Here is a 24,167-nt window from a genome sequence, read left to right as displayed (position 1 = left end):
TTCATTTATGCAAAAAACACTCCTGGAGCTAGGTGTTAATGCAGCTCAGCCCATCTCTTAATGAGCACCCCAACTCACACACTCAGAACACTCCTCAGCACGCATTCCATCCTGCAGGCAGCCTACTCATACATGCTCCATTCACACAGTACTTTTTCTCACCAAGAAACAATTGGAGGTTAATGGGTAAATTGGTTGCAGGTCTATGTAATTAACTGCAGAGGAGCAGTGAAACCACGATAAGAAGTTTTTGGCTTGATGCATGACTTTCAAACTTTTTTTTAACTCTTGTCCAATATACCCAATTATACTGAACACCAATGAGAGGAAGTTACAAATAATTTGCATTAACATTTTGATAACATTATTACCCATGTGTGATTCTCTTTCACTTTGTTAAAAGAAAACTCTTTATAAGGTCAAAATAAAACAACAATTGACAAAGCCAATAGGTCTGGCCTATGCAAGGTCTTAGCTTTGTCAATGCTTTTCGCCATGTTACAATGCAGCATGCTATGATGCAACAAAATGCCCCACAAGCAATAATCCATGAGCTGTCTCAGATGAGACCTAAAAAACGCCATGCTGAATTACTGAGCGCACATTTCACTATACATTTTCCAGTTTGTATTAGTGGATTTTTTGTTGTAAAATGTACTTACTTATTATTTTGTTGTGATCAAGATAAAGGTGCTCTAGGTGAGCATTGATTGGAGGAACAGTAGTTAGCTGGTTGTAGGATAGCTGTAAGTCAAGAAGGGAGGAAACATTGAACACATTTTCAGGTATCCCAGCATCAGACAGCTTGTTATAGTTCAATCTAATGAAAGCCACTTTTGGAACTGAGTTAAAGTAGTTCTTGGGTATTTCCTCAATTAAATTGTTGTCAAGAAACAACTGCATTGTGTTGCTTGGGAGGCTGGGTGGCATTTTCTTGAGTGAGTTCTTGGCTACATTGAGCTGCATAAGATTCTTCAGACCTTGAAAAGTGCCACTTTCGAACGCATTGTCTGACAGCTTGTTATGTTGCAGATCCAACATGGTAAGGTTTTCTAAATTACTGAACACTCCTTCCGGTATCAGGGAAATCTTATTTCGAGCCAGGCGTAACTGCTCTAAGCTTGCTGGCAGAGGAGCTGGTACCTCCTCCAGCTTATTATCTTCTAGAAGCAAAAAAAGAAGATTATTCATACTTCGGAGCAAATTTTTTTCTATCCCTCGATTAGTTATATTATTTTTGTTTAGGTTTATCCATTTTATGCCAGTGGCATTAGCAAATGATTTCTTAGAAATCGTTTCGATCTGGTTATTTTGCAGATATAGGTACCATATTCTTGATGGAATTGTTGGAATTTCTTTCAGTCCTTTATTGTCACAGTAGAGAGCACGCGGGAAACTGTAGGGACAGACGCATTTGCTGGGACACTCATTGGACATCATTGAAAAGGCCTGAACATCCAGGTCATCATAGTATTGCATCTGAACCTCAGTCCAGAAGAAAGAGCTGACGAACAACACCAGGAAGCTCGGAATCACTTTCACATCCATATTTATCTAAAAAGAAAAAAAACATCATGTTTACATATATCGATATTTCTAACAAGAAACGTAGGTCCAGATGTATCAAAGGGATTTACCCATTCTGTGTCTATTGGAAAATGTGTGCATACATATGGCCCTTAGATCTTACGAACGCCGGTCTTGAATACACTTTATTGGCTGCCTGTTTGATAGAGAATCAAGTTTACATTTCTCTTTAATGTTTACAAAGCCTATAGGATGAGAATGTTTGGTACATGCATCCCATCTATGAATGTAGCTTCGGCAGCATTGCATTGGATTAAACATCAGGCATTCAAACTAAAATATGGCCTTACCTGTGGAATGATTTGAAACTGGCCATGAGGGCAGCACCTACAAATATATACTTCAGTAAATTTCTAAAGACTAAGGGTCTGATTTAGAGTTTAACAGAAGGGTTAGTCATCACAAACATAGAGAATATCCTGTCCGCCGCATTACAAGTGCCATAGACTATAATGCAGTTCTGATGTTGTTGACAGGGCAACCCACCGTGTTTGTGTTACAGTATGCCGTCCGTCAAACCTTCAATAAGGCCCAAACTCAGTCAGACTGGCTATTCATGTCATTAGACCAACAAATTGTTGAGTGCGACTAGGGAATATCAGATATGGGTATCTTCTGCAGATGATTGGACTCCTGATACATCTGATTTGTAATTCGTCCTGTAAAGATCGCTGAAGCAATGATTAAGCTTCACAGAGCACCATGTAAAATGCCAAATAAATAAATGCTTAAAAAAGCTTACATTTGTAACAAAAATGTATTTGTGCACATTTCTTTTTTTTCTATAAGAGATTGCCATGAAATTTAACAATTTTATATCACACATAAGTATATTTAATGCTTATTTGCTGTATGTCTAATTGCTGTGTGCAGTCATTACTGAAAACACACCGATAGAGGATTTTGTTATAATGTATGTAGAGACGCTGCTCAGCAATGGTTGCCACAGGGATTGAAATTATGTGTAAGGTAATGGAATTGTTAATATGGCAATCAATGCGTTCATCAATAAAAATGAAATCTCATCCGTATTAATAGAATCGCACATTTTGAACTCCACATCTACTCACAAATATGTAGTCAAACAGTCCCTGAGACCTAGGCCAGGGATTACGGATTGATAGGTCACAGGTGGGAGGGTGCACAGCTCGCAGGCAAGCACTCCGGCAGGAAATTCTTGATCAATCCCACAGAGAGGAGCAGCGACATTATAATGGTCAGGGGCGATTGCCCTAATAAAGCACCCAGGGCTGGGGGGCAACCGCACTCTCCAAAAAACGCCATAAAGTAAGATGCCACATGAATTAGGACACATAGCCAATTAGGACGTAGAACACACTGAGGCAGATTTATGTTCCCTGGCGCATCCCTGCAAATCAGCATGGATGCGCCAGGGAAGATGCGTCACGCAAGTTTGCCCTTGCGCCACCGCAGATGCGCCGCATTTACAATGCGGTGCATCGTGGCGCAAGGACAAGCAGATAAGGGACGCATCTGCCGGCGAAAGGTTGGCGCAGTGCTGAAGTTGCGTTGCAAGCGCGACGCAACTCCAGCACTGTTCCAACCTACCCTATCCCTAACATGGTGCGTCAAGCCTTACGCCTGCTTCAAGCAGGCGCAGGGTTTTGACGCATCAGCGTTGGGAAAGTGACTCAGTGAAATCTTATAGATTTCACTGAGTCACTTTTCAGGGGCGTTCCTGCGACGGAACGCCCCACCTGAGTAGAAACGCTCACATGAAATCTGACACAGGTTTCATGTGGCGCAGGGCTTTACACCGTGACGCATCTCCATAGATGTGTCACAATGTAAATGGGGCGCAACATGGCGCAGGGTTTATACCGCCGCTGCGTCACAAAAGTGACGCAACGGCGGCGTAAAAGTGGCGCAAGTCTGATATAAATCTGCCCCATAGTGATTATATGCTTCCCAAGCCGGACATCTGTACGTGTTCACCACTGGCCACACTGTGTCCACACGAGGTCGAGACCCACCTGTAGTAAACATTTGACCATTACTTTATGTCTCCAAAGGCAGCAACCAACATTGCTCACAATATATGGTACTCCGGAAACTTTTATGACCTGTTGTGATTTTGTCTATAAGAAGGACATCTACCAAATGCAAATTGAAACAGCCCTCAGACCTCTTGCCTGTAACTGTAATGTTTTATTGAACAAACTGTTCCGGTTTTGCCAAACGCCTCATGTCTTCTGTTTCTTCTGAGGATTTCAAACTCAAGCAATATTATCTTCACAAGGTAGTGGTGGCAGCTACAGATGAGCAGGTGAGGGAGCTCCACGTAAGTGGCTCAGTAGTAAATAAACTTAATTTCCACCTCATACAGTGAAACAGCATTTACAATGTGGGATAAGCCACGCATGACATTTCCACCCAAGCAGAACAAAGCTTGCCTTAACCACACATGCCATTACCACGTATATGCGTGGTAAAGGCAGTTAGCTGTCTAGCATTGCTGCTAGTGGGCGGGGTTGTTGGAGACTTCCTGCAGTCAGCAGATGGAATTACAGCTTGGTAAGTACTTTTTTTTAACTTTATATTTAGGTTTTCAGGGTGGGGTATGGAAAGGGGCAGTTTTAAGGACTGGGGCGGTTTTAGGGCTCAGGGTGTGGGATCTGGGGGGTCGGGGTAGTTATTATTGCAGGGGCCTGGTTTAAGGGCTCAGGGCTGGGGCAAGGGGCACTTTTCAGGGCTGGGGGTCAGTGTTGTTATTAAAGCAGTGGCTGGGTTTTAGGGCTCAAGGCAGGGGGACGGGGTCGTTTTCAGGGCTAGGGGCAGTTTCAGTGCTCAGGGCGGGGGCGTTAAAGTTGGGGTCGTTTTTTAGGGTGGGGGCTGGCTTTTAATGCACAGGGTGGGTGATCGGGGTAGTTTTAGATCTGGAGCGGGTAGATCTCAGAGATGAGGTTGGGTTTTAGAACTCAGGGAGGTGGAGGCTGGGTTGTGATATTTAGTACGAATATGCCTTTAACAATCATGCCTTTCCAACAAAACTCGTTGTAAAGGCATGCATGTTAAAGTCATGCATGGTAAAGGAATGAGTGGTTGAGATGCATTTGTTGTTGGGACTGCATTTTGAGGCACGCATGGTTTAGCCATACATGCTTCTGTCATTCAACCCCTCACACCATATCAGGAGTTTATTTCAATTGGGTGACGAGGATGGGATAAGTGGAGACCAGCTACATAGGTGCTGAACCCAGTTAGGAATAATTTCCTATGTGGATGATTCCAGGAGTTTAAAGAGCCAGTAGGCAATGGCAGTACATCTTGTCCCAGCTTCCACTGGGCAGCCGCTTGGCATTTGCGGGCAGTGAGTACAGCATTTCACCATATTTAATTGTGGGTACCTGCAGTCAAATTAACCTTAGGAGTGGGGCACAAGTGAACTGGTATTACGGACAGCGCTGAGGAGACCTGCATTTGTTTACAGATCACTCTGAGAGTGAAGCATGGGCAATTTAGAGCGCACTGTGAGAATGTGCATTTATTTACAGCAACTTTGGTATCATTAAAATGAAACTTCAGGGGACCAAGATTCTCGTGGCATCCGGGAATGCATATTGGATGGGTCTTTATTTTCCTGATGACCGGATCAGCGACAAAACAGACGAAGGACCAAACATTGTGTAAACAGTGAAAAGGGACCAACATAATGCGCACACAACGTGACATTCATTCCTCCCCAAATTTCCGTCACCCTTCCCATCCTGCTGTGCCCAAGAACTCTCAGAACCAGGATATGTTGTCCAAGGGGGTAGCCTTTTATTTATTCACATCAATCAAGGTACTTCACCAAAGCCCATTATGAGAGTAAAAGTATCCTCCTTGGATATATCAAAAATTATTCACAGCTTCACATTTTATCAACGTCACATGTGAAAGGCAGTAAAAAAATTATAATACACAAAGAAAACTATGAGTCTAGTAACGTTAGAGACCTACAATGGTGTAATGGTAATGCTAAGTGAGGTGAAAAGGTGAGTTCATATGTGTATGAATATGGTTCCCATCATCCACATGACGTGGTTGGCTTCATAATCTGGGAAACCGGGACTTAATTGAGAACCATCTTCTACTTGAAAAATGTACATTACACCATTGTAGGTCTCTAACGTTACTAGACTCATAGTTTTCTTTGTGTATTATATTATTGATTTGGGGATTTCAAAACTATTAGAGTCTTTAAACTTCATCCCTTGGACCCCTACTCTTTTTTGAGATACTTTAATATAGTAAGAAAATTAGTCATGACACTGCACTTCAACTTCAACTTGCAACTTGGCCATACACTTGAGCATGGCCGTACTCTTGAACTTGGCCGACTCAGCCCACCAAGCACCCACTCTGCTGCATACATTGTGCCAGCAGGCCCCAACGCTCTACAGCCAACAATAGCACAACTTGCAATCAAGGGCACTGCATACCGCACCTGCTCACCGGGGTACCTGAGCACAGGCCGCCCCCCCAATATTCTACTCAGTCCATCCGTTGTGGGTTAGGGCAGTAGAGTCCAGGACCACCAGCAGGTGAGTCCCCTCCCCGCCTACCCTATGTACACTTGGAAACTACCCCCTCCTGGGGTCCATCCAGTGACTGAAACTCCATTGTTGTGCATCCCCCTTTATTGTTAACTGTCAGTGCTCTGCCACAGGGCGAGAAAGCTCCATGGCGCACTCGCCCTCCCCCCGGCGCTGACTGTCCTCGCCCATAGCTCCCAGTATCGCCTGGATAAGCCTGGATAAAGATCTTCTGCCTTTTAGCCTGGAGGCAGTAGTGTTGGATGTGACCAAGCCATCTCTCCCCGCCTGATGTCCGTAGATCTAACTATGCTAAGTGCTGACTTACCAAGACCAAACCAATTTTTTCCCATACACAAGCTCGGTCATTCGTGAACTCTTCCGCCCGCTGTCCATAGGCCTAACATGCTATGTGCTGATTTACCAAAGCCAGGCCAATTATGCTCCCATACCAATGCTCCGTCATTTGTGAACTATTTCGTCAGTGGATGCCCACCTTGAAGAGGCCGAGCTGAACATACCCCGACGTTGCCATTGCACACCAGAAATCGCAGGATGGGAGGGCCCCCGACCATCTCTCCCCCTGCCCGATACCCATAGGCATGAGCCTGTTAAGCCCTGACTTACCAAGACCAAGCCCCTCATGTTCCATTCCCATGCTCGGTCATTTGTGACTTTGTGACTTATTCCGTAACTGGTTGCCCACCATTAAGAGGCCATGCTGAAAATAACTTGACTTTGCAGTTGCACATCATACTTCGCAGGACTGGAGAGTCCCAAGCCAGCAGCAGGTCAGCTATCTCTCCCTCAGTCCAATAGGCATACACATGCTAAGTGCTGACTTATCAAGTCCCAGCCAATTATGTTCCCTACCCCTGCTCGGTCACTTGTGGACTATTTCGTCCTTGGTTGCACACCGTCAGAAAGCTGTGATGAACAGAGCCTGACCTTGCGGTATGTGCCGCCCCCCCCGGTAGCGTGCAGCACTCCACTCCTTCAAGGAAATACTGGAACACTTCTCACTCCGTCACCGCTATCATACCCTAGCATATTTCAACGGCATCACAGTTGTACCCATTTGTGTGCTGAGGGTATGATTCTAACAACCACCGTACAATAACACATTAGTGTGATAGGCGAGAATCCCTTATTTCCACAGCCGACGATACTATGCCGGTCATATTCCGCCTAGAATAGTTTGCCAGATTTCGGTAACTTCCCTTCTCCGGCTCTGTCAGTAAATAATATGAACGATATTGTTGTGACCACAAGCCGGCGGCTGATGCAGATGAACGTTGGCGACCGAACTACCAACCCTGAATAGTTTTGAGGTCTTGACGCCGAGCCTGTAGCCTCCATCATATGGTGTACTCCGCTAAAGTCTTTCCATGCAGGGTATTGCCTTCCCCGTATTATCCAGTCCAGAAAAGGGGGTTCTGGTCAGCCCCCTTTCCCACCCATGCCATTCCCCCGATAAGAAGACAGATTGCAATATAAAAATATATATATATATATATATATTACCTACTGGCAGTCGCCAGTAGGTAGTTATACTTAGGACCTATTTTCCATAGGAAATCCGCAACATTCTATTTGGAATAACGTTGGCGTCGATTGACGAATCTTCGCAAAATTTTCCAAACTTTCGTCCAGCTCCGATCCACTCCTATCCTGAACATTTCACAGTGATTCGTCAAGCGGGGGCCGGGAAAAAAGGGGGGTCCCAAAACACGTTTTCCCCATGCATTTTCCCATAGGACCTGTTGACGCAGCTACAGCCCGAACTGCTGAACGGAACTACACCAAATTTGGCAAAGAGGTAGTCCTCAGTTCAGACTTGTGCCTTTTCCTTAAATGGTGTAAATCCGTTCAGTAGTTCCTGAGAAAATTAGAGTTAAAAAGATAGATATATCTGGGCAGAGACTAACCACACCTCTCATCGTGAGATCTGATTGGCTGTCAGTACTTCATCCAAGAAGTGTTGGCAGCCATCTTGGGACCAATATACATGATAGCACCTCATTAAAAAGCCTTGCAGTTAATAGAAGGTTTTAAGACTTTAGTTACATTATAAATCATTTGTTGATGGTACCATACTCATTTTAGGAATTGTGGTGTGTTCTAAGGTGATTTTACCATTTGATAAAGCCTTCTGCTGTGATATCATGAATCATGTTCGAGAGAAAACTATTTTCTCATGCTTTTCCCACAGAGGTTTGGAAGGTGATCTATAAGCTAAACTGAGAGCATATTTTCTGTAAATTCACATTATCTTTCTCAGTCATGTGAGAATTAAGTCTGACATTCTCAGTAAAACATGTAGATCCAACAAGGGCAGAGACTGTCAGTTGATTCCTTTGTGTTCTACTGCAGCTTCCCAGAGTGCTCTAAAGAACAACTAGAGCGCTAACAGTCCTACTTATGACAACCGTATTGCACACCTGAAGCCATCTTGATTGGAATAAAGTGGTAACTTTTAAAACATTTAATTTAAAAAGGAACAAAATGAGGGGGCACATTTTGAGTGACTTCTCAAATCCTCTTCTATTTCATTAAAAAATTCTGATATGCAGACTGAAACTTGCACTTTTAATACCAGCAGCAGACTTCCGTGGTGAGCAGTAGCTTTACTACAGTGATCTAATGAGCAACTAGAGTGCTAACATTCAGAATTTAAGGCAAATATGTGACATATCTAAATAAATTCTTGATGGAATCAAAGTAAAAAACTGAAAGCATTTCCTACTGAGGAAAATGAGGAAATTAGGAAACTTCATAACAAAAAAATCTCCCAAGATGGCCACCAGAGACAAAAGAGCCAAAATGCAACACAAATATCACCCAGATGTAGCACACGTGTAGCCCAATGACGGAAGTGTGCAAAACACTAATCCATAGAAAGCAATAGGGAGGGGACAGGACTATGCACATGGACAACAGAGAACAGAGGGGAAAGAGGCAATGGTAGCTAGCTGACCATAATGGACAGACAGGAGAGAAAGCTGCAGCATAACAGACCATAAAGAGCAGGAGGAAGGATCAGGGGCATTACAATGGAACAGACAAGCCAGGAGGGAGGGATAGGGGTCTGCACATGGAAACAGAGGGCTGGGGGCAAGGGGGCAGGGCAGAAGCAGCAAGATGACCATGGAGGTCAGGCAGGATGGGCACTAGAAACAAGACACACCATGGAGAGCAACAATGAGACTATGAAGGCATACACTCAGACCATGGAGGGAAGGTGGGAGGGGGTCAGCGGCAGCTAGCTGACCACACAGGGAAGGTGGGAGGGGCCATGGCAGCACAGAAGACCATGCATGGCAAGCGGGAGGGTTAGTGGCAGCACAATGGCTATGATGGGCAAGAAGGAGGGTGCAGGGGCATGCACAAAGGACCATGGAGGATAGAAGGGAGGGTCAGGACCTGGGCACAGACAAGAGAGTTCAGGGGAAGGGGCCTCACAACAGACCGTGCTGGGCAGGCAGGAGGAGCAGTTGCAGCACAACAGACCAGAGAGGGCAGAAGGGTGTGGGAGTAAAATGGACCATGGAGGACAGGAGGAAGGGGATAGGGGCATGGCATGTGGACAGGCAGGGTGGAGATGGCAGGGACAGGTTACAGTCATCTGACAATGCTAGGCAGGTGTGAAGGGAGTGGCAGCTCAACAGAACACTCAGAGTAGATAGGAGTGGCAGGTCCATGGAACATGGTGGGCAAAAAGGATGGAGAAGGGGCATGAACAAAGACATCGGAGGGAAACAGAAGGTAGAATAGGGGCAGCAAGCTAAGCACAGAGGCTAAGCAGGAGGTCAATAATGGGCCATAGAATTGGGCAATGGAGGGCAGGAGGAGTGGACTGGTACATCATGCTAAATGGAGGGCAGTGGCAGCACATCAGACCATGCATGGCAGGAGGGAGGAGGCTAGTCCATGGATTCAGACAACCGAGGATAGGGAGGAGGTGGATGGGGCAGCAAGCTAACTGTTCAGAGAAGGTGGGTATTAGGAACTTTATTGTTTTCAAAATGTGTGTTTGTGCGAACTACTTAAAATATGAACAAGCATGCAGCATAATCTCACTTTTATTCAGGAAGAAGAGGACGTTTGTGACTGTGACTCCGGGCTCCCTTGGCAGAAACACCCCCTGACCCTCCACCCCCATCGCAAAATGTAATGCCCATGAAAAGTGTAGGTGGACGCAGTGTTATATAGAACATAGTCCTGAGAGCACGATTGAAAATGAAAACTAGATACAGTATATGGTATAAACTATGCACCAGAAAGTGTGATACAAGATGAACCAGGGCGTGAAATATAATATGCAATACATTGTGCGCGATGACAGATTCATTGGAGAGCGCGAGATAGCACAGGCACTAGCGCGTGCTATGCGATATGCGCCTTGGAGTGTAATATGCACAGGGCAGTGTTGTGTAACCTAACTAGTCTCTAAAGTTGTAATATAAAATATGTGCTGGGGAGTGTAATGTTGCATATGCACTGTGACAAAGAGATTGATCCCAGATTGTAATATGTATGGCATAGCGCTGGGCGTAATAACATAGGCATCGAGGAAGGCACGTTAGATGGGGCAAGATAACCCGTGCGAAGACAAGTGTGGCATGACATATTCATGGGGTGGTGTTACAGTGCACATGAGCTAGAGAGTGTCATAGCATACGCACTAGCTGGTGGAATACAACACAGAGGTGTGTGGCACTCGGCGGGCACTGGTGGGTGTAACACAGCATTGGGCTCAGCCAGGAGCACGCTGTGACTCTCAAGGGAGGTTTGTCTCCTTTCCAGAGAGTAAAATAAAAAGTATTACACATCCGGCGGTGGATGTGTGTTTTATTAACCGTGAGGGGGGTTTCTTGCATAGTTTGGTCGAATTTTTGTCGAATCCCCTTTGAATGGCTTGGTGTGAGTGTGTATTAAATGTACCCCTCAATAGCTACCCATATTTGTTTAATTAAATGACAAAGGTGTTTACTTGGAGAGTACCCACCGGCGGGGGCCCCGGGATTAGGCACTGTGGGCCGTCAGACACGTCAGAGCTTCACTAGCGGTGTAAATACATTCCACGTGGATTCATTGTATGCATAGTCACCTTTTAATGAATATCACGCAAATTGTCATGGTGATAGGTACATACGGTTTGACCAGCATGTCCTAGGTGTTTCTATAAATATATATTTTGTTAAAAATAATAAAAAACAAAGGCCGGCCCCGGAGGATGGGGTCCCTGGGGCTATAAGTGGCCTGAGGAGGGGGGCAACGCAGCCCCCCTCCTAAAGAATAAAAAAAGAAAAGGCCATGACCCGGGGCTTGGGGTCCCCAGGGCCGATTAAGGCCTTGGGAGCGCCAAATTTATATTTTTCAACAAAAAAATTAGGGTGCAGGCCCTGGGGGATAGGGTCCCCAGGGCCAATAAATTAGAAAAATAAGAGGGGCCACACAGCCCTCTTTCTTAAAAAAATAAAATAAATAAAAGACCAGCATCACGCCGGAGGCCACGCCCCCTCCTTGCAGCACTCTGCAAACGCGCCCCCTGGCCAGTTGTAAGTTGGGGAATTAATTCCCCTTCAATACTGAGGGTCCCTGAGGGTCAACTAGCCCAACAGGTATCTCCAGTATGCGCCAGGGAGCTGCATTCCAGACCGTGTTCTGAGGCCACGCCCCTTTTTACACCTCTATGCAACGCAGCTCTGTGTCGCTTACTGGCGGTACCTAGTGGGCTAGTTTGATTCTAGGGACCCTTAGGATTCAAGGGGACTTAATCTCTCAACTTAGAATGGCCACAGGGCGCGTTTACACAGTGGTGAAGGGAGGGGACGGGGCCCGAGGTGACGTGTGCAAACACGCCCTGTGGCGCATTTTAAGTTGGGGAAATAATTACCTTTCAATCCTGTGGGACCCTGGGGGCCAACTAGCCCACCAGGTGCTTTCAGTAAGCGCCACTGCTCTGCGTTGCAGAGAGGTGGTGCAGGCCGTGCCCCTTTTTACACCTCTCTGCAATGGCACTTACTGGACATACCTAGTGGGCTATTTTGCCCCAAGGGACCCTCAGGATTCAAGGGGACTTAATCTCCCAACTTAAAAAACGGCCACAGGGCCTGTTTACACAGTGGGGAAGGGAGGGGACGGGGCCTGAGGTGACGTGTGCAAACACGCCCTATGGCGTGTTTTAAGTTGGGGAAATAATTCCCCTTCAATCCTGAGGGCCCCTGGGGGCTAACTAGCCCACCAGATGCTTCCAGTAAGTTCCACTGAGCTGCGTTGCAGAGAGGTGGTCCAGGCCGTGCCACTTTTTACACCTCTCTGCAACGCAGCTCTGTGGCGCTTACTGGAGGTACCTAGTGGGCTAGTTGGACCCTAGGGACCCTCAGGATTCAAATGAACTTAATCTCCCAACTAAAAACGGTCACAGGGTGTGTTTACACAGTGGTGAAGGGAGGGGGCGGGCCTGACTTAACGTGTGCAAACAAGCCCTGTGGCGCGTTTTAAGCTGGGGAAATAATTCCCCTTCAATCCTGAGGGACCCTGGGGGCCAACTAGCCCACCAGGTGCTTCCAGTAAGCGCCACTGTGCTGCATTGCAGAGAGGTGGTCTAGGCCGTGCCCCTTTTTACATCTCTCTGCAACGCAGTTCTGTGGCGCTTACTGGAGATACCTAGTGGTCTAGTTGGGCCCTAGGGACCCTCAGGATTCAAGGGGACTTAATCTCCCAACTTAAAACGGCCACAGGGTGTGTTTACACAGTGGGGAAGGGAGGGGATGGGTCCTTAGGTGATGTGTGCAAACACGCCCTGTGGCACGTTTTAAGAGGTAGTTTTAATCCCCCGCCCTATTATATACTAGGGGCTTACAGAGGAGGTCATGCTAATCACTGGGAGACCCCAATGCATAGTGTTCACTACTGTATGTAGGTATTTTCACTGTATTCTGAGTGTCTTTTAACATAGCACTGGCTCTAGGACTGGTTAGTCAGACTCAGTTACCACCAGTATCCGTCTGAAAAAGTTGAGGGTACAGGATGATTTTGCAACAAGGCTTCTTTCTGCTCTTCTGTTTGTTCTTTCTGCACGTTATCCTTCTTCCTGCACTTTTCTTCGTCTTTGAGGACTTCTGCTGCTTCTTTCTGCATTTCTTTTTTTTCTTTCTGTACGTTTTTTCTTCTTTCTTCACATGTCCTATCTCTGTAGGCATAGATAGAAATTAGCATTTAAAAAACCTTTGAAATTCACTGAAAAAAACATAGGTTTCAAGAAACGTTATAGTTAGGAATTAGCATTTAAAAATCCTTAGAAATTCACTGAAAAAACCATAGGTTTCAGGGGCGTTATAGTTAGCGGGACTTTTCATCGTACAAAACCATTGAAATTCCCCCGTTATAGTTAGTTCAGCTAACTATAACTCTCGCGCCCGCAATGCCCTGCTGATGACGTCACATATTACATCAGTCATGACATGGTCAGTGGCATCACTCATGACATCCCTGATGACATCTCAAATGACATCACTGATGACATCACTGATGACATCATCCTTGTGATAGAGTGGCAGACCTCCTCTCCCCCTAACATAACCTTTGATACACACATTCAAAAATAGAAACTAACATTTTCAAAACAATGGACATACCAATACCAGTTACAACAACCTATTCAGTAATTCTAAGATACACATACACATCCACTCATTCACCAACAGTTCTATACAGTCACTCATACATGTACTCACTCATCATTTGTACTCATACACCTATACATCCTGTTAAACAACGCCACTCATCCATAGAGTTACTCACACACATAGTCACTCATGCTTACAAAGAATCAAACATCCATTTACTTGCATATACAGTTATACACACACCACCACACTTACTTCTACAGAAACTTACACATACTTTTAAACAATCACTTATAGAAACACATACTCATTCATACAGGAACTCTTTCAATCTCTCACTCTCACATATACTCACTTATATACACCAATAGTCACATATACTTGTTTAAAACACATGTAGTTACTCATAAAGACACTATTGAGACAGTAATTCACTCACTAATACACCCATGCACACACTCATCCACCCATACAGTCCTGCACACATGCTGTCTTCAACACATACAAACAGTGAGTCACTCATTCATGCACCTATGCACTACGTAATACCCCCCACCGAACCATACAGACACTCATACTGATAATCAAAAAACCAACTAATAACCTATATAGACACTCATGTAGCTACTTATACACAAAGTGAGAAACTGATACAGATATTTACATATTTAAACATTACTCACTAAGCAATGTATTTACTAAGATACACTTAATCAGTCAGTTATACAATCAATTTTTCAAAAACAAATCATCCATTTAGACACTTATATACCCATGTATTCTTCTATCGACCTTGAGATATACATATATAAAACATATGTAATTTTCAGAAAAACACACATTCACTGGATGATGTCATCAGTGATGTCATCTGAGATGTCATCAGTGATGTCATGAGTGATGTCACTGACCATGTCATGAGTGATGTAATATGTGATGTCATCAGCAGTACATTGCGGGCGCACGAGTTATAGTTAGCTGAACTAACTATAACGGGGGAATTTCAATGGTTTTCTACGAGTGAAAAGTCCAGCTAACTATAACGCCCCTGAAACCTATGGTTTTTTCAGTGAATATATATATATATATATATATTCACAGAAAAACCATGAGCGGCACTCAATAATAGATAGTTTTCCATCCATGGTCACTCCGTTTTCTGTTATACCACTCTACACGGAGTTTCCCTCCGTTCTCGCTTTACTGCCCTGTGACTAATTCCCCCAACTGGAAGTTAAGCGTTATTCCTTTTCACCTAATTATGTGAACACTATGGAGGTTTACTTTCATTTACCACAACTAGATACCGCAGTGGTAGCCCCCCCCTTGTTCTAGGTGGGGCACTCAGGACTTTATATATTGTTCCAACATGAACATCTAAAGATTGGTGTCGCTTATTTACTGACCGCCATTTATCATATATTCACTACATACTTTGGCGACCCACATTAGATCACGTTTGGTAGATTGCGATTGTGATGCTTTTTTCCTTGATCTTGGCAAAACCACCACTGATTATTGGCATTTGCCCTATGTACATTATGACAGCCACATCTTAAGATGGCCGCCGTCTTCGACGTACCAACACCATACACTCAGCTTCACCCTTCACGCTTTGACGTAGAACACACCTCCCGGATGCCGGCCCGACCCCTCCCACATCGGTTAGTATTTCAGCTTGGGACTCAGACCTGTGTTGTCCTTCCCGGTTCGAGCGGCGCCTGGGTAGGTTAACGGCCCATCCCGGCAGCACCTAATATGTGAGTGGTACGATAATGTTGACGTGTCTCCGTTTTCTTGCGGCGGGTGTTGGCAGCGGTATGGATGTGCACCCGTGACCTACGGGTACGGCGTTTTTTGCCGATTGAGTCTTGTACTGTGCTCGTGAGTGGCAATTGATACGCAGTGGTCTCTGCCTTCTAGCGAAGGTTTCAGTACTTGGCGGCGTCAGCGGGTTGTACCAGCTGGGTGTCAGTCACACCTGCCACACACGATGCTTGACCCATTACGGGTGATGGGGTTCCCCAGGTTCGCGACTGTGCATCTACGACACAGTATTACCCGCCATGTGTGGGCCTCTCGGATGCATAGGTTGTGCTCCGGTTAATCCCCGGACATCACTTTGAGGTCTGGCAATTGCGTGGTGGTGTACGTGCACTGAACAATGTCTTTATAGCACCAGCTGGAAAACACGATGTCCCGGCTGGATGTTGAGTGCACCACCGTTGCGCCTCATTTTGACTCTCACTAGTTTTTGGGGGGTCTCCTCGGTGCTCAACCCCGTGTCTGTGTCATTGCTCATAGATTACCCCTGTCTGCATGACATGACCGTACTACGGGCGACACCTCTTTACTTGTACTTACACTACGTGTTGGGCTAGTTGCCCTGTGTTTTATACTTTTGACTTTTCACTTTTTTCTTCCAATAGCACACCAGAATCTTGGTGTCCCGGTAGCGCAGCAAACACGGACAGAAGCAGGGATATACACTCTAATAGGTGATGTGAATACTAGTCATTCACTGCAGCTACTACCGCACATCCAGTCTTCTGATTTTAAATGGTTCTTGTTCTTAATCTCACATTCACGTATAGTAATTTCTATACTCTATTGTTTGATTACCTACACTTGGTTACAATTGGCATAGTCTATTATCACACCTTGTAGGAAGAGAGATCTTGTTTGTAATATATGTCCGGACAAGTACCAAGTATTTTACACTGACCTGTGTCTTGGTTACCTTATTTCCTTCTCCTAGGTTCCCATTTGACACATGGCGAGATCGTTTTCCATAATACATGTGGCAGGTAACAAATGCACCCACCACATTGTGTAGATAGTTAACATTTCAATAGGTCCTGAAGAATTGCCAAGGATCACTAGGACTGCGAGGCATGAAACATGTTGACCACCACAGAAGAGCATAGCTAAGCCAAACCCTCACGTCAGCTAGCTGCCACTCTGTTTTTGTTTTTAAATCAAGTGGATAGCCATTCCCAATAAAGTCTCATTTTTGGATTATCTAACTTGTTTTAATCACCTACACGCATTCACATCTACACCACTAGACCCCTCACACGCACTTCACCATACAGCCAGGAACAGAAGATCTCCGCTAAAGAGCCCCTTTAAGGGTGCCCGTCGGGTATTGCAGCGCCGACCCGACAAGGAGCAGGTCCATATGATGAAGCATGACACCTAGCTTGCTTGGTGTGTGAGGACCCTAGTTCCGACTAGATGATCTCCTTTCCTCTTTCACACGGTCTCCATGTTACTTACACCCTCTCTCTCCCTCTATCCTGAGGAACTGCATACTCTTCATTCTTTTCAATGTGTGCATCACTGTCTCTGTTGTTGAAACATGCTGCATCAGTTGGTCACTAAGTACATGAGTGTGTATATTAGTTATTGATTAGTTGGGTGAGTATTTGTATGGGACACTGAGTTTGTGTGTGGTTGGATGGTGTGTGTGTGTGTAACTCTATGCATAGATGTGTGAATGGTTGATTGCCTAGGTGTATAGGTTTAAGAGTGCATGTGGAAACAGTTGTTTGGGTGAATGAGTATTTATTTGTGTGTTGGTGAGCGAATATATGTTTTAGTTGTACATCGTTAACAAAGTAAAAAAATAAAAGGCATTGTATGTGAGAGTTGGTGTATATAAATAAGTATGTGTAAGAGTCAGTGATTGTGAGAATAACTATGTGAATGAGTGTATAATTGTAATGGTGATTTTTTAACATATTAACTATGAGTTACTATGTGTTTGAATAAATGAGGTGTTGTTAGATAATTGTGTGAGTAAATGTAAGTGTGATTCATTTTTTTCATGAGTGAGTAGGATGACTACATAACCGACTAAGATGACTGCTGATGTGTCAATGTCTATATATGTGTATAAGTGCATTTGATAGTGTTCTATTAATTAGTGACTGCATGTATAAATGATTCTGTTGTTGAATGGGTAGTTGTGTGTGTAGACTTAGGAATCAGTGAGTCGGTATGTAGTAACTGGTATTGGTGTGTCAATGGTTTCAAATATGGTTCAATGTATTTTACAGTGAGTGATGAAAGGTTATACTAGTGTATGATGAGGTGTATCAGATTGTCACATGGATGATGTCATCAGTGATGTCATTTGTGATGTCATCAGTGATGTCATCAGTGGTGTCACTGACCATGTCATGAATGATGCAATATGTGACATCATCAGCAGTGCATTGCAGGCGCACGAGTTATAGTTAGCAGAACTAACTATAACGGAGCAATTTCTATGGTTTTGTACGAGTGAAATGGCCAGCTAACTAAACCACCCCTGAAACCTATGTTTTTTTCTGTGAATTTCTAAGGTTTTTAAATGCTAATTTCTAACTATAACGTCTCTGAAACCTATGTTTTTTTAAGTGAATTTCAAAGCTTTTTTAAATGCTAATTTCTAACTATAACGTCTCGGAACCTATGTTTTTCTTCAGTGAATTTCAAAGGTTTTTTAAATGCTCATTTTTAAGTGTGATAGTAGTTATACCTATTTTTTTGTACTGATTTTCTACAGTTTTTTAACAGTTATTTATAAAAAATGTATTCATTAAATCACATTATATATTTTTCTGAAAATTGCAACAAAAAATCAAACTGAAATATTGATTAATTTTCTTATTTTCATTTTTTATTTTAATATATTTATATTATTTTCTTTTAAAAAAAAGATTTTTTTTTTCTAAGTCGTGCACTCAAAGCGTACACATCACGGTGGGTGCGCGCATTCTAGCCACCATTTTAGAAAAGTCATGAAGGATCCGCGTACGGTGTGCGTCGGCTGCGTGTTTTTCAGTTACATCATATACATTTAATATTACGTGATATGCACGATTGGTATGCGACCAGTCCGCGACTTCTGCTCCCGTGCATTCGCGACACATGCGCATTACGGTACGAGATGCTTGCGTGGTTGCAGGTCCCGTGTGACATCCTATACGTGCTGGGGTGCGCTGGGTGCGCGACTCCCGCAAAATAAATTTATGTTCCAAAATGATATCTATGTGTCTTTAATATACATATTAGGGCAAGAGATTATCTAAGATATTCATAAAAATAATATATTTGTACTTTTAATAAACTTATATTATTTTTAAATATATTTTCGCGAAGTTGGGTGCGTGCATAGTGAGTGCAGAGAAGCAGGTCAGCAGAGCTGCTGTAGAGCCAGAGAACCAGGTCAGCAGAGCTGCTCTAGAGCCTAAGAAGCAGGTTAGCAGAGCTGCTTCAGAACCAGAGACCCAGGTCAGCAGAGCTGCTCTAGAGCCAGAGACCCAGGTCAGCAGAGCTGCTCTAGAGCCCGAGCACCAGGTCAACAGAGCTGCTGTAGAGCCAGAGAAACCAGGTCAGCGGAGCTGCTTTAGAGGGAGAGAACCAGGTCAGCAGAACTGCTTTAGAGCCAGAGAACCAGGTCAGCCGAGCTGCTCTAGAGACACAGAACCAGGTCAGCAGAGCTGCTTTAGAGCCATAGAACCAGGTCAGCAGAGCTGCTCTAGAGGCAGAGAACCAGGTCAGCAGAACTGCTTTAGAGCCAGAGAACCAGGTCAGCAGAGCTCTTTAGAGGGAGAGAACGAGGTCAGCAGAGCTGCTTTAGAGAAGGAGAACCAGGTCAGCAGAGCTGCTTTAGAGCCATAGAACCAGGTCAGCAGAGCTGCTTTAGAGCCAGAGAACCAGGTCATCAGAGCTGCTCTAGAGGGAGAGAACCAGGTCAGCAGATCTGCTTTAGAGAAGGAGAACCAGGTCAGCAGAGATGCTTTAGAGCCATAGAACCAGGTCAGCAGAGCTGCTTTAGAGCCAGAGAACCAGGTCATCAGAGCTGCTCTAGAGCCAGAAAAAACAGGTCAGCAGAGCTGCTTTAGAGGGAGAGAATCAGGTCAGCAGTGCTGCTTTAGAGCCAGTGAACCAGGTCAGCAGAACTGCTCTAGAGCCAGAGAACCAGGTCAGCAGAGCTGCTTTAGAGCCATAAAACCAGGTCAGCAGAGCTACACTAGAGGCAGAGAACCAGGTCAGTAGAGCTGATTTAGAGGGAGAGAACCAGGTCAGCAGAGCTGCTTTAGAGCCAGAGAATCAGGTCAGCAGAGTTGCTCTAGAGCCAGAGAACCAGGTCAGCAGAGCTGCTTTCGAGCCATAGAACCAGGTCAGCAGAGCTGTTTTAGAGCCAGAGAACCAGGTCAGCAGAGCTGCTCTAGAGCCTAAAACCGGGTCAGCAGAGCTGCTCTAGAGCCAGAGAACCAGGTCAGCAGAGCTGCTCTAGAGCCAGAGAAACCAGGTCAGTAGAGCTGCTTTAGAGCGAGTGAACCAGGTCAGCAGAGCTGCTTTAGAGGGAGAGAACCAGGTCAGCAGAGCTGTTTTAGAGCCAAGGAACCAGGTCAGCAGATCTGCTTTAGAGCCATAGAACCATGTCAGCAGAACTGCTTTAGAGACAGAGAACCAGGTCAGCAGAGCTCTTTAGAGGGAGAGAACCAGGTCAGCAGAGCTGCTTTAGAGCCAGAGAACCTGGTCAGCAGAGCTGCTCTAGAGCCAGAGAGCCAGGTCAGCAGAGCTGCTTTAGAGCCATAGAACCAGGTCAGCAGAGCTGCTTTAGAACCAGAGAACCAGGTCAGCAGAGCTGCTCTAGAGGCAGAGAACCAGGTCAGCAAAGCTGCTTTAGAGGGAGAGAACCAGGTCAACAGAGCTGCTTTAGAGGGAGAGAACCAGATCAGCAGAGCTGCTCTAGAGCCAGAGAAACCAGGTCAGCAGAGCTGCTTTAGAGGGAGAGAACCAGGTCAGCAGAGCTTCTTTAGAGCCAGAGAACAAGGTCAGCAGAGCTGCTCTAGAGCAAGAGAACCAGGTCAGCAGATCTGCTTTATAGCCATAGAACCAGGTCAGCAGAGCTGCTCTAGAGGCAGAGAACCAGGTCAGTAGAGCTGATTTAGAGGGAGAGAACCAGGTCAGCAGAGCTGCTTTAGAGCCAGAGAACTAGGTCAGCAGAGCTGCTCTAGAGACATAGAACCAGGTCAGCAGAGCTGCTTTAGAGCCATGAAACCAGGTCAGCAGAGCTGCTTTAGAGCCAGAGAACCAGGTCAGCAGAGCTGCTGTAGAGCCAGAGAAACCAGGTCAGTAGAGCTGTTTTAGAGCCAAGGGACCAGGTCAGCAGAGCTGTTCTAGAGTAAGAGAACCAGGTCAGCAGAGCTGCTGTCGAGCCCGAGAAACCAGGTCAGCAGAGCTGCTTTAGAGGGAGAGAACCAGGTCAGCAGAGTTGCTTTAGAGCCAGAGAACCAGGTCAGCAGAGCTGATTTGGAGCCAGAGAACCAGGTGAACAGAGCTGCTCTAGAGCCAGAGAACCAAGTCAGCAGAGTTGCTTTAGAGCCATAGAACCAGGCCAGCAGAGCTGCTTTAGAGCCAGAGAACCAGGTCAGCAGAGCTGCTCTAGAGCCTAATAACCAGGTCAGTAGAGCTGCTTTAGAGGGAGAGAACCAGGTCAGCAGAGCTGCTCTAGAAGGAGAGAACCAGGTCAGCAGAGCTGCTCTAGAGTCAGAGAACCATGTCAGCAGAACTGCTTTAGAGACATAGAACCGGGTCAACAGAGCTGCTTTAGACCCAGAGAACTAGGTCAGCAGAGCTGCTCTAGAGCCAGAGAACCAGGTCAGCAGAGCTGCTCTAGAGCCTAAGAACCAGGTCAGCAGAGCTGCTCTAGAGCCAGAAAACAACGGTCAGCAGAGCTGCTGTAGAGCCAGAGAAACCAGGTCAGTAGAGCTGCTTTAGAGGGAGAGAACCAGGTCAGCAGAGCTGCTCCAGAAGGAGAGAACCAGGTCAGCAGACCTGCTTTAGAGCCAGAGAACCAAGTCAGCAGAGCTACTCTAGAGCCAGAGAACCAGGTCAGCAGAGCTGCTCTAGAGCCTAAGAACCAGGTCAGCAGAGCTGCTGTAGAGCCAGAGAAACCAGGTCAGTAGAGCTGCTTTAGAGGGAGAGAACCAGGTCAGCAGAGCTGCTCCAGAAGGAGAGAACCAGGTCAGCAGACCTGCTGTAGAGCCAGAGAAACCAGGTCAGGAGAGCTGCTTTAGAGGGAGAGAACCAGGTCAGCAGAGCTGCTTTAGAGCCAGAGAACCAGGTCAGCAGAGCTGCTCTAGCTGACACTGACTGACTGACACTGACTGACACTGATTGACTGACACTGACACTGACTGACACTGACACTGATTGACTGACACTGACACTGACTGACACTGATTGACTGAAACTGACTGACACTGACTGACTGAAACTGACTAACTGACACTCACTGATTGACTGACACTGATTGACTGACACTGACTGACTGACACTGACTGACTGACACTGACTGACTACTCTCTACTACTCACTCTCTACTACTCACTCTCTACTACTCACTCTCTACTACTCACTCTCTACTACTTTACTACTCACTCTCTACTACTCACTCTCTACTACTCACTCTCTACTTCTCACTCTCTACTACTCTACTACTCACTCTCTACTACTCACTCTCTACTACTCACTCTACTACTCACTCTACTACTCACTCTACTACTCTCTCTCTACTACTCACTCTCTACTACTCTACTACTAACTCTCTACTACTCACTGTACTTCTCACTCTCTACTTCTCACTCTCTACTGCTCACTCTCTACTACTCACTCTACTACTCACTCTACTACTCACTCTCTACTACTCACTCCTCACTCTCTACTACTCACTCTCTACTACTCTACTACTCACTCTCTACTACTCACTCTCTACTACTCACTCTACTACTCTCTCTCTACTACTCTACTACTCACTCTCTACTACTCACTCTCTACTACTCACTCTCTACTACTCACTCTCTACTACTCACTCGCTCCTACACTCTACTACTCACACTCTACTACTCACACTCTACTACTCACTCTACTACTCACTCTCTACTACTCACTCTCTACTACTCACTCTTTACTACTCACTCTACTACTCATTCTACTACTCTCTACCACTCACTCTCTACTACTCACTCTACTACTCTCTCTCTGCTTTTCTCTCTACTACTCTCTCTCTGCTTCTCTCTCTACTACTCTCTCTCTGCTCTCTACTACTCTCTACTACTCTCTACTACTCTCTACTACTCTCTACTACTCTCTACCTCTCTTCCTCTCTCTACACCTCTACCTCTACACCTCTACACCTCTACCTCTACACCTCTACCTCTACACCTCTACCTCTACACCTCTACACCTCTACACCTCTACCTCTACACCTCTACCTCTACACCTCTACATCTACACCTGTACCTCTACACCTCTACCTCTACACCTCTACCTCTACCTCTACACCTCTCTCTACCTCTCTACCTCTCTCTACACGCACACATATGCACATATATATGCATATATATGCATTTATATAGGTATGTGTATATATATACACATACATATATAAACATATATAAAATCTGCATATCTATATAAATACAAATATAAATGCATGAATACATATACATATATTCATGCATATGCATGTTATGTACATGAAAGTTTGAAAAACACTAATAAAAGCAAAGCTAAAAAGCCACCTAATTACAAACAGAATTGCTTTAACTTAAACAAGGGCAAGACAGGCTAACTGACCATCTCCGGGGACCTCCCTCCCTCCTGGGCAGTGTGTCTCTCCGCCGTGTCCCCCTCAATCTGCATCAAGGCCTGTAAGAGACCTTCCCATGATAGGTGTCCTCCGAAGCCCCAGTGTTTCCTCCCTCAGGAGAGCTATGCCTTCCACTTTGCCCCATGCCTGGAGTGAGAACCACAATGCCCGTGTGTGTGGCGGGTCCAGTGCCTTCCAGTGTTTGGTGAGTAGCCATTTAGCCACCACCAACCCCAAGTCAAGGAAACGGGAGGTGACTTTCATGGCTGGTGTTCTGCGGAATAGGTGGAGTAGGTAGACGGTTCACTCAAATGGTATGGTGCGGCCTATGCATATATGCAGCGCCTCGTGGACTGACTCCCAATATGAGCGCAGCTTGCGGCAACTCCACAGCATGTGCACCAGCCCAGTTCCCAACTCCGCACAGCGGGGGCAAGCCGCATCGGTGTGGTGGAAGTATCTTTTAATCATTTCGGGTGTGAGGTACGCCCCTGTGAAGTATAAACAGCTGTATATGGCGGAACCGCATGTTGCGGGGTACAAGTATTGGGCTCTGCAGTATCTTGTCCCATTCTCTATCATCCAGTGGCCTCCCCAGGTCTATCTCCCATTTGCGGCGAAGCGGTTCTAGGCTGATCGCCGCATGCGTGCGTAGGGAGGCCGCAAACCACCGTATCAGGTGCCTACCCAGCCCCATCACATGTAGATACTGTATGGTGAGGTGTTGGCTTGGTTCCACCGCCATGCATTCAATGT

General features: G+C 45.5%; 1 protein-coding gene across 3 annotated transcripts in view; it reads right to left on the bottom strand.

Moving 5' to 3' along the window:
* The window catches only part of KERA (keratocan), a 247,584-nt gene that overhangs the window by 152,691 nt on the left and 70,726 nt on the right, over positions 1-24,167 (bottom strand). For all 3 annotated transcript variants that reach the window (XM_085653017.1, XM_085653016.1, XM_085653018.1), the window contains exon 2: positions 663-1,554. In XM_085653017.1, the coding sequence (XP_085509143.1) occupies positions 663-1,548 (886 nt within the window). In that variant the 5' untranslated portion in view covers positions 1,549-1,554. The remainder of the gene's footprint in view (positions 1-662; positions 1,555-24,167) is intronic.

This window comes from Triturus cristatus, chromosome 4_1 (assembly GCF_964204655.1).
Source record: "Triturus cristatus chromosome 4_1, aTriCri1.1, whole genome shotgun sequence".
NCBI lineage: Eukaryota > Metazoa > Chordata > Amphibia > Caudata > Salamandridae > Triturus > Triturus cristatus.
Note: the sequence above shows the minus strand (reverse complement) of the source record. Positions and strands in the feature narration are given on the sequence as shown.